Source organism: Cyprinodon variegatus, unplaced genomic scaffold (genome assembly GCF_000732505.1).
Source record: "Cyprinodon variegatus isolate N-32 unplaced genomic scaffold, C_variegatus-1.0 Scaffold283, whole genome shotgun sequence".
In the NCBI taxonomy this organism is placed as follows: domain Eukaryota; kingdom Metazoa; phylum Chordata; class Actinopteri; order Cyprinodontiformes; family Cyprinodontidae; genus Cyprinodon; species Cyprinodon variegatus.
Genome location: NW_015150736.1, coordinates 135,897 through 146,826, shown reverse-complemented (window position 1 = coordinate 146,826; position 10,930 = coordinate 135,897). Strand labels below are relative to the sequence as shown.

Genomic DNA, 10,930 nt, shown 5'->3' with positions numbered 1-10,930 from the left:
TTTACACATTTACCTGTTGTCTGTAAACTGCAGGCACTGTGGTTCAAAGACAGATTTTATCTTTATTATTTAAACCTGTACAAACAGAGCTGTGCTATCCGTCTCCATCGGCTCATGTTCCCTTTGAACGGCGAAGGCCGGCCCTTTGTTCAGGGAGCCCAGTGTTTGCCCAGTTATCTGCTTTGTTTTGCTTCACTTCAGATCTCAGCCAGCCGGACACTCACCTGTTGGCGGATTTAACAGCTCTGTAAAGGAAAAAACAATAACCCCAGTTTTAGGCCCAAAGACGTACAGTTGTTCAGAATCAAGTTTTTGATTTGATTAATGGAAAGAGAAAAAGGGGGACTTTATAAATGAGCTCCAAACCAGGGATTGTTGGATGGTTTCAGTTTTGGTGCTTAGCCCTTAGAATAGATACCTTCCAATTTAAAGGATCTAGTGCTGAAGTGTATAAACTCTTAAGTGATTATTTATACCTACTAAATAAACATGTATCATTTTTCTTATTTAAAATACATGCAAGAATTATTTCTATAGTTTCAGAGAATATATTTATTATTAACTGATAAAAGGATTTTATCGTTAACATGTATTCATTGTAACTGGATGTAGTTACATTGATTAGGTCTGAAAAAAACTCAATAAATTAATATCTATTAATTGATTATTGAATTAATAATTAATTTAATTAGTAAAGGGATTATACTTACTCTTAAATATGCATTTTTAAGACAGTAATTCAAAAACAAAAGGACAAAGACACCACTGAAAAAGACAAGTCTTCAAAAAGACTGGAAGAAGACAATGCTTATTTAATTCCACCCTTTTAATGAACAAAATTAAAAGTTATTCTACATGGAATTTATATTGCATTATCCATAACATGACTATTACTTGTAGTACTAATGATGATAAAAATAGCAACACCAGTCATCACCTATAATTTGTTAAAGGAAACACCCTTTAAGAGTAGAAATTAGGCCAAAACTGCATTATATATGCATGTTAAATATATAGGAGGAGCTATAATTTGCCTGTTTCGGGTCCAAAAAAAAGTTAAAAAACAATCTACTGGACATTGTTTCCAAGTTTGAAGATGTTTCGCTTCCCATCCAGGAAGCTTTTTCAGTTCAAAATGTTAGAAATAGCGTTGAGTTGTGAGGCTTTATAGAGAGGACCAAATCAAGCCTTGTTTTTCTCCTCGTCGGGTACTTTCAGTTTCTTGTGAACTCCAGGAAAGATATGAAGGAAACGGTTAATTTTTTTTTTTTAAACGCTCCAAAAGCTGGTCCAATAACCTAGCTCACTGATACCCTCATACTTATCCTTTCAGCATTACCTGAGGGAGTTTCTTCCTCTTTCATGTTTTGCATATATTCTGCCTGCCTTTGTTTTCCCAGCTGTAGGTATTCTGCTCAAACAGCCATGCCGGCTGGCGGTTGAAGGACGGGTGTGTAGAAATCCGACCTCACACGGCTGACGCTCTGTAGGAGCAGTGTGTGGCGGTTGCCATGGAGCATCCTGTGTATTTATGAAATGTTACAGTCAGAAGCAGAGCCAGCTTTCATGCCTGTGAGAACTTTGAATGAATTGGTCCCGTAGTCACGGCAGTGTCACGTGGGTAAACGAACACTGACAGGGCGGGGGACTTTTTCGCTGGGCTCATTTGAATGGGTGTGTGCATATTCCAGTGATTCCTCTGTTACAGCAGGTAACACACACAGAGCAAGCCTAGCAGCAGTAGTGGAAGACGGTGAAGCTGTTGTGTTAATGTTAACGTCTTACCCTGGTGATGTTTAGACTCAGAGCTTTACAGACAGTCTCTCGACTCCTCTTCCCAGGAACTGAAGGATTGCAGCGTCGTCCTGGATCGTCTCCACATGGATGAAAGATCTAGCAAGAAAGAGCTCGAGGAGAAAGAAGACATGAATCGGAAAGGTGGGAAACCCGTCTCTCGTATCCCGACTTTCCAGAAACGACCCGGGGGTGGGAGCCAGACCCCAGAGCCTCCTGCTCCCAGAAAAGACGCCACCGTTTATGCAGCTCTACCTTCTGAGAAAGGTGGAGATGTGGAGGTTTTAAAGTCCAAACTTCCTGAGGTCAGAGGAACGGCGTTCCCCCCACCATCGGTACGTGTTCAAGGCATTGGTTTGATCTCACCCTCGGTGTCCAGCGATGTGGAAAAAGCTGGAATAACTGCTCCAAAAAGCAAGGGTCTGTCTGAGTCTGCTGAGGGACCCATGATCGCCAGCCCCAGACCTCCTCTCAGACCAGAGCAGGACACCAAAGAAACCGAAGCAGGCAGCACAGCAGACGGTCCTCTGAGTTCCCTCCCAAAGGAAAGCTCCCTCAGCCTCTCAGAAGAAAAGCAGACTTGGGTGAACCTCAACTCCACCGGAGACGGAGGGAAGTCTGAAGAGTCGTCCAACATGGCTGAGGTTGGCCAGGTAGAGGCCATTATGGACGAAGAACCGCCTTGGGCGACGGAGCCAGCGGAAACGGCTGAACTGAGGGGCAGCGGATGTTCTTCGGAAGCAGAATGTGAAGAGGACCTGGCAAGTGAGACATCAGAGGGCCTCGACTCGGAAGAGGTGGAAGAACATCAGTTAGAAAGCCAGACGGAGCTTCCAGATCCTAAGGTGCAAAAGGTTAACCTGGATGAATCTACTTCTCCTGTGGCTCAGGATAAGACGGCTAACAGGAAACCAGCCAAGTCCACAAAGGTGAGTTCCGCTCAGTAGTGTTTTATAGAGATATCCTGCAATGAATTACCGTAACTCCGAGGTTACCAGAAGGCTGCCAAAGTTCCCAAATCCAGCTTCTTACATGAGAAGATTAAATTTGCTGAAAGTCTAAAACATCCTCCTCTGACTTCACCCATTGTGAAAGTGGCTAATTTTCACTTTCTCTCCCATCTGAACTACTCCCACAATAAGAAGGGTTGAAAGCATCTGGATTCACAAACTAGAAAATAAATTACAGATTTATTTTAACCCAGCGGTTCCCTTTCAGGACAGATCAGCTATGCTTTCCTGGCAGATTGAGCTGTCTCAGATATATTTGAAGGAATCTGACCACGCCCTGCAGGGACAGCTGTGGAATGCTGATCCCTTCCATGCTGTTTTCTCTCTTCGTTTGACAGAAGTCGATATGCTCCTGTTTTACTCTCTTCTTCGTGCTGCTGCTGGGAGGTCTCAGTCTGCATGTCTGGCGCTACGGGCTCCCCACATCTGCCCATCTCATGGCTCAGCTAGAGCTGCACTGGCTGGAGGGCCTTGGCTTGTTCCCAGAGCCCTGTACCTCAGACTGCAGGCAAGTTAGATCTATAAATAAAAGACCCAACATTTCTAAGCAATTTTTTAGTAGGGTAAGATAACTGTTTACAAAAGCCTATGTGTAGGTGTCTGAATTTGTAAATGTAAATAATGATTGTTTCCTGTTGTAACTCATTGATTGATTTGACCTCAGATTTTTCATATCTGGGACTAAAAGTTTAAAAGTTAAGCTACGCAAATATAAGTAATAAGTAACAAAGTTATAACTTTAAAACATACAATTACAACTAGGGGTGTGGGAAATAATCGTTTTGGCGATATATCGTGATATTCGGCTGCCCAATATAATATCGATCTTTCACTTGGTATCGATTAAAAAAAAAAAAAATGGTTACATAAAACACTGATGGGAAAATGGGCTACCTCTGCACCACCACTCTGGCAGAAAGCGCTGTGGAGCCCTTTAACTGTGCGTGCAGCAACAAATCTGTATTTGAAGCAGTCACAGTGGAAGAAAACCCCAAACAGCATGGAAAATCTGAAAATGTGTGAAAATATACAGCACTTGCTGTTTTATCTCATCATTTGATTTTCTAATTACAACTCACAAATCTATGAGCAAAAATCAGTACATTTATAAGCAGAGAATTATGAGTAGAGAACTCTGTATTCTGTTTACTTCTAAAGCGCCAATTCAAAACACGTCACCTCACGGCTGTTTAGAGGCAATTCAATAAAGTCTGATAGGTTAAAAGTTTTCTATCTAACAAAAAGCAGCTGATTCCATCCAGTCATTGAATTCACTAAGTCCACTCTTCCTGGATTGGCTTGTGGCGCAGAAGACATTCGCTTCATTGTGCCTCTGACTTTCACACTGTGCATGCATGCTTGCAGCAACAGTGGAGAGGAAAAACTCTTAACAAGAAGTTATCTTTAGCAGAACCAGTGGCCCACTGGGGTTCAAGGACTCAGAAGCTGATGTACAAAAGGAACATAGAAGCACTAATCTATAATTACTTTCTATGCTAGTAAAGGTAAGCTAGCTCCATTGGTGACACTATCTTGAAAAGAAACGGTTAAGCAAATGAGCTCTGAGCCAGTATCTTATCAAAGGGAAGAAAGAGCGCATCCAGTTAGTGACATTAAAGGCTGAGCTCATAACTATGTCTAGGATAGAAACTGTATTAAAACACGTCCGACATCTATAATCGAAGTTGTAGATGGCAGCCGCCCAGCTGATATTTCTCTCCAGGATGATGTCACAGCAAAACAGGTGAAAAAATATTTTAAAAAAAATAGATGGAGCTACTATGATGAGAAAAGCAGAGAGAGCATAAAGTTATAAATAGGAGAATAGAGAGAGAATGATGAAAAGGGGTCCCTATGTCCTCCAGGATTCTAAGCCTATAGATGCATAACTGTATAGATAGCTCAGGATAACCTGAACCACTCTGACTATAAGCTTTATGAAAATGTTTTAAGCCTAGCCTTAAAAGTAGACAGGGTGTACTTATCACAAACCTATGAGTAAATATTTAGAAACGTATCAAAAATTTAAGTAAGAGTATGTTGACAACCGGGAACAAATGGATGTTAGAAATTTAAGTGCGTTTTGACTTAGATTTACAAATTTAGACACCTATTTATATGTTTTTTTTAATGGTTATCTTGCCTTTATATTCTATGAGATTCTTGGATAGATGAAAGATAACCTGAGGTGTAAGCAGATGTCCTTCTGTATTGTTCAGAGTGCAGCTGGTGGAGAGCATCCCTGTGGGTCTGTATCCGTCCTCTCCATCATCCAGGCCGAGCATCGCAGACAGCTGGCTGCATCTGCTGCACAAGGCCAACAGCTCCGTCCACATAGCTGCTTTTTACTTCACACTACGGGACAGCGATGTCCAATCCTCTGACCCCTCAGACTCACAGGTGAGCGTAGCAGCATGAACAGGTTTCTGGCATTAATGCCTCACCTGTTAGTGGGAGTTTCCATGCTTCTGTGGTCTTTCATTTCACAGGGGAGAAAAGTCTTTGAGCAGCTGAAGGAGCTCCAATCCAAAGGTGTAAAACTCCAGATTGCTGTAAACGCCCCTCAGACATCAACCCAGGACACAGCAGAACTGACTGCCACAGGTAAGGTTTTCATCACTGTAGAGGCAAGCTGTGGAGATCTGGAGAATAATCTGCCATGCTGTGTGTGGAAGGTGCTGAAGTCAGAGAGGTGGACCTCAACGCTGTGACTGGAGGCATCGTTCACACCAAGCTGTGGGTGGTGGACCAGAAGCACTTCTACCTGGGTAGCGCTAACATGGACTGGCGCTCTCTCAGTCAGGTACAGCGGCTAACAGAAATGTTCCACTTCATAGAGGTTTAGATGCATGACTGCTGCAAGACAGGTGAGCTTTATGGATGTTTTCTTTATAAGGAATTAATGCAAAATGCTATAATAAACCAAACATACCGTCACACTAAGTTGCCCATCCTTTGGTCGGGCCAAAACTTTGTGCTGGATCATTCAGCTGGTCAGTTTGGTAAATTATCTCAGATTTATGTCTTCCATAAATAACCAAACTACTCTAACCTCTTACCTATAGGCTGCGGCTCTTGTTGTTATAAATAGGTCCGTATGCAAATTTATATGCCCTTTACCATTTATTGGAGCATAAAAAACACAACTCCTTATTTTGTAGGCTAAAACTTTTGTTCCATAATTCTGTTTTTATAAAGGAGACAAAACCAATTGAGTCAGTAGCTAAATTAAATAAAATTCCTTGAACATCTAACTTCATGTGAACGTTACTATAAATCATAACATAGTTATTTTCAACTAATATGAAAATATCAAACCAATGAATTCTGATGTAATCTTATGGATTTTCACATGAACCTTTATGTTTTGAAACCTCATTTGAACACATTTACATATGAGGGCTCATGGGAGTTTGCCCTCATGTTTTGTGGACCTAAAAGAGGCATTCGACTGTGTCTGTTATGATACCCTGTAGGGCAGGCTCAAAGAGTACAGAGGCTGTGTTTGAATTCATGGGCTGCGTCCTCCAAGGACGTGGTCTACCTGGACTGGATCCCTTGCAGGCCTTGAAAATAAGGAGACCGGAAGAGTTTTGGCTGTGAATTCAAACGGGTCCAGCCTTCAGCGGCTTTTACCGCCTATACTCTGTCGTTTAGTAACTGTGACAGTTGACACACAAAGCAGGAAAAGAATGAATACCAAACTTTTCAAAACTGTATTTTTTATTATTTTTTTATTGTAAAGTGAACAAAGACTATACTCATTAGAATCCAGAGTGGAATAAAGGTTCCAACCACCGGGAGCAGGAACAAGTAAAATCAAATGTAATGATAGAAACCTTAGTCAGTTAAATAACCTGCTGCTGTCATTCTGCACATCTCTGATGTTGCTGCTATTTTCAAATATCCATTACAGTAAAAATGTCCATAGCTGCATATTGGTTATTTATTCTCCAAGTTCACAGTTTGATATTGTTAAAACACTTTACAGTACAGTATTTTATTGTTTATATTTTAACTCTTCCCTGTTATGTTTTTATATTATTATTTATATTTCTGCTGCTGTGAATTTCCCCATTGTGGGACAATAAAGGGATTTTCTATTCTATAAAGGGGGTAGAAATATATAAGTAAAGCTAAACAATGTATAAAAATATTTCTGCAAAATCTCTAATATTCAACAATAATAATAAGCAAATTGTCATTTAGCATTTAGTTTTGAAGCTGAAAAAGGCTTTAAATACGTACTTTGGGAATATTTATATCTGGTCCTGCAGTGTTTTGGCTTTTAATATAAAATCAGTTGTTTGATATGGAAATTTAATTTTCCAATGGTACAGATCAAAATAAATGGCCTTTCAGGCACAGCCCCCCTGGAACCAGGGTCCCGGCAAGGATTTCCACTTTGTCCAAGTATCTGCAATTTTTAGAGCCACTTGTTAAAAAAAGAAACAGGAAGGATCTAGAATTGATTGGAATCTTATTTAAAGGAAAATACTAGTAATCATGTCTATATGCAGTGATCGTATTGGTGACCTTATCTGACCCCCGATACCAGTTCAGCTCACATCGTGTCCGATTCAGACCAGTCTGTGTCGGAGTTGCACACTCTGATCTACGCTTTGGCCACCGTAGGTGAAGGAGGTGGGTCTGTCGGTGGAGGACTGCAGCTGCCTGGCTCAGGATGCCTTCCGGATCTTCGGAGTGTACTGGACCATCGGAGGCGCCAACAGAGGAACCCTCCCACCATTTTGGCCCGCTCGGCTCTCTGCACTGTCCAGCGCCGACAACCCTCTGCAGCTGAAGCTTAACGGAGTCCCTGCCCAGGTTTACCTGTCTGTAAGTTCGCCATTCCACCAACGATTCACGTTTTTAAAGATTTAAAAACCCTTTTTACACACCGTGCCGACTCCGTCCTCCTGCAGAGCGCACCTCCACCGATCTCAGCGCGTGGACGCTCCGATGACCTCTCTACAATCCTGTCCGTCATCGAAGACGCCCAGAGGTTCATTCACATCTCTGTCATGGACTACCTCCCTCTGTCTCAGTACACAGAGCCAGTCAGGTATACAGAAAAATTTTTAGCAGCAATTTTTTTTTATTTTTTATAAATAATAGATTTTCCACTACCTCAGAAATCCTAATCCTAATGAGGAGCTTTATCTCCGTTTGTTGGTTCAGGTTCTGGCCCGCCATCGACTCCAGCCTGCGTGCTGCAGCCTGCACCAGAGGGGTGCAGGTGAGACTGATGGTCAGCTGCTGGGAGCACTCGCCAGCCTCCATGTTCACCTTCCTGCAGTCCCTGCTGGTGCTCAGCAGGCCTCCTCTGAAATGCAATGTTGACGTGGTACGACGACGATCAGCTCCGCAGCCGAGACGCTCCTAACGAGAGGAGAAACAGAAGGTTTACCTCAGCTCTGTTTCTGTTTGCAGAAAATCTTTACGGTGCCTTCAACAGCGGAGCAGATGAAGATCCCCTTTGCACGTGTCAATCACGCCAAATACATGGTGACAGACAGAGCGCTCTACATTGGTGGGTTTATTAAACTGGTAGATGGAGAAAAAAACCAGAATAAACCTGTTGGAGAATCCAAACTGAAGGTGTTTCTGTTCACAGGGACATCCAACTGGTCTGAGAACTACTTCACTCACACAGCAGGCGTAGGCCTGGTGGTGAACCAGACAGGCGCCGAGCTTCACGAGGGCCAGCAGACTCTGCAGAGCCAAGCGGAGGAACTCTTCCTGAGAGACTGGAGCTCCGACTACGCCGCCACGCTACCCACTGACAGCGTGGACGTCTGTCCCCGCAGCTGAGGGGCTGCATCCCTCAGTGAAGCACGATGCCTTTTAGATCAGCGTTCCGCTTTGCTGAACCACTTAAATATGCAAATATTGTTGCTATGACCAAATACAGCTGGGTTTACTGCTGCCTCTTGTTTTATTGCTGCTGGCTGCCAGCTTCGTCTGTATATAATTGCGTTGTGTTTTTTATCCAAACTAGTAGCTTTGATGCTCCTGATTCCTCTTGAGGAAAACAAAAGAGATCAGTTTGCACGTTTCATCTCTGGAGATTTCTGTAAATATTGCCAGTTGTTCGGCCTTGCCAAGTTGAAACGATTTCATGCAAGGAGGCGTTTCCAAAGAGGTGCATGCACCAGAGCATTGTTTACACTGCAGAGGCTATCAATAATGTACAAATGAGTGTAAGGGAAAGTATTTTATGTGTTTGTTTTTTTGTTAAGTTTTCCATTTATAAGAAATAAGTTGCTCAAAGAAGCCCAGATTTTTCGGTAGAATTTTTCCTCTTGAATATAAACGATGTCCGTTTCCTGTCATAAAGCAGACAGGAGTCAAGCTGCTGTGTGGTCGAACAAAGGAAGCAGCAGGAACAATGGATCACTGACGAACTGTTTCCTTTAAAATAAATTCTGCTCAAAGGAATCGGCTTTGATTTCTTTATGATCGTTTCTCCTCCACCTGGATACTTCAGTCGAATAGAAAAGGGATTTATTCATCGTTCCAATGCAAAAGTTTTAATGTCTGTTTCTCTTTCTGCTGAGGACCTGACCATGACACCCCTTCCCTGTTTGAGCGTTCTAATGAGCTTTTTCTGCAGCTTTAGACCCCAGTATTGGCATGATTTGAAATGTTTTAAATAATTCTTCACGTCAGTATACATCATTCAGATTGTATGTAGGCTGCTCTCATCAAAAACTCAAGTAACTTGAGAGGTGTGGATCCGTTACAGTCATGTTACCCATAGCACTGCTTTACGGCAGTCTGAGCTTCCCTTAAACAGTGGAGCTAACTAAGCTAATAGTTGTTAGCAAACAGATCAGATCAGTGGCGGTTCTAGACCAAATGTACCAGGGGGCCACGATGGGGCCAGCATGTTTTCATGGGGGCACAGAAAAGAATGAAATTGAAAAAAAAAGGCAAGGGATTCAAATATATTAAGCTGCATAAAATGAAATTTCTATTGAATTAGGTTTAATTAATTTCTTATTAGGTCAATATACATTCAGAATTTAGGAATTTTACATATTTTTGACTTAAGTTAGAATTACTGTTTTCTATAAAATCTGACATAAAGCTTTTGTTTATTTGCTTTGAATTTTAGCAGATGGAAACTGGGATCCTATATAAATTCTACTGAAGCTATCACCTTATTATTTTTAGATAATAAGTAAAACAGAATTTGTTAAGAAAAAGAAATTAAATGCATTCCAAAGGACCTATCAGTAACCATTTCTGTTTCAGCGCATATTATCATTAGAATTCCTTTGAGTATTATGTCTTCAGTAGAGTTGCACCGATGCCATCTTTTGGCCCCGATACCTGGCTGTGCAGTATTGGCCGAAACCATCTGTTTATAATTGATGTGTGTGTGTATATATGAAGAACTGCATACTACTTGGATGTAAAATAATTACCATCATGGTTTTGTCGAGCTGCTGCCTTCCTTTGTGAAGCAGGAAAAAGACTAATATAAAGTGAACCCAGTAGAACTTTTTATTGCCTAACTGGAATGGGTGACAATAGTTGAAGAAACTTTTGGCTCTCAAGATGGTATCGGGGCCCTATCTGTTGGTACTCGCCGATACCGATGCCACCATTTTAGTACTGGATAGGGACCCCGCCCGATACTGGTATCGTATCGGTGCAACACTATTCTTCAGGACATGATCTACGGGGGCCCCTGTTGGCCCCAGTCTAGAATCGCCCATGGATCAGACATATTTTGGTTTTTGGTAGGATTTTGTGGCCTTGAATTTACCAGGAACACCATGACTTCTTAATCTGCTGGTCCAAAGTGGTCTGGTATCAGAACCAGAACTAGGGCGACCAGATGCCCTCTTTTCCCTGGACATGTCCTACTTTTCATACCTGAAAAAAAAAATGTTCGTGGGGAATTTCAAAATCGTGTGTGATTTTGGTTGACTAAAGTGCAGCACGTAGTCGAAACAGGGAGCCAGCGGGGAACTGAGCAACCGAACCCGACCCGGTGACGGTATCCTAGACAAAGGCGGCTCCAAGGCAGGGTTTGGTCGCTCTGTCCCCTGGCTGGGGCCTGGTCCGGTCCAGTCAGCAGCCGCCCCCTCCAAAAAAGTTTCCTCCTTTTCAGA

The 10,930-nt window shown here is 42.3% G+C and overlaps 1 protein-coding gene across 3 annotated transcripts in view; it reads left to right on the top strand.

The window, feature by feature from the left end:
* Positions 1–9,678, top strand: part of LOC107090162 (phospholipase D3-like) — a 16,617-nt gene extending 6,939 nt beyond the window's left edge. For all 3 annotated transcript variants that reach the window (XM_015383393.1, XM_015383394.1, XM_015383395.1), the window contains exons 3-12: positions 1,842–2,723; positions 3,143–3,312; positions 5,024–5,204; positions 5,294–5,408; positions 5,480–5,607; positions 7,440–7,643; positions 7,730–7,869; positions 7,986–8,151; positions 8,238–8,337; positions 8,422–9,678. In XM_015383393.1, the coding sequence (XP_015238879.1) occupies positions 1,842–2,723; positions 3,143–3,312; positions 5,024–5,204; positions 5,294–5,408; positions 5,480–5,607; positions 7,440–7,643; positions 7,730–7,869; positions 7,986–8,151; positions 8,238–8,337; positions 8,422–8,618 (2,283 nt within the window). In that variant the 3' untranslated portion in view covers positions 8,619–9,678. The remainder of the gene's footprint in view (positions 1–1,841; positions 2,724–3,142; positions 3,313–5,023; positions 5,205–5,293; positions 5,409–5,479; positions 5,608–7,439; positions 7,644–7,729; positions 7,870–7,985; positions 8,152–8,237; positions 8,338–8,421) is intronic.
* Positions 9,679–10,930: the final 1,252 nt, after the last annotated feature.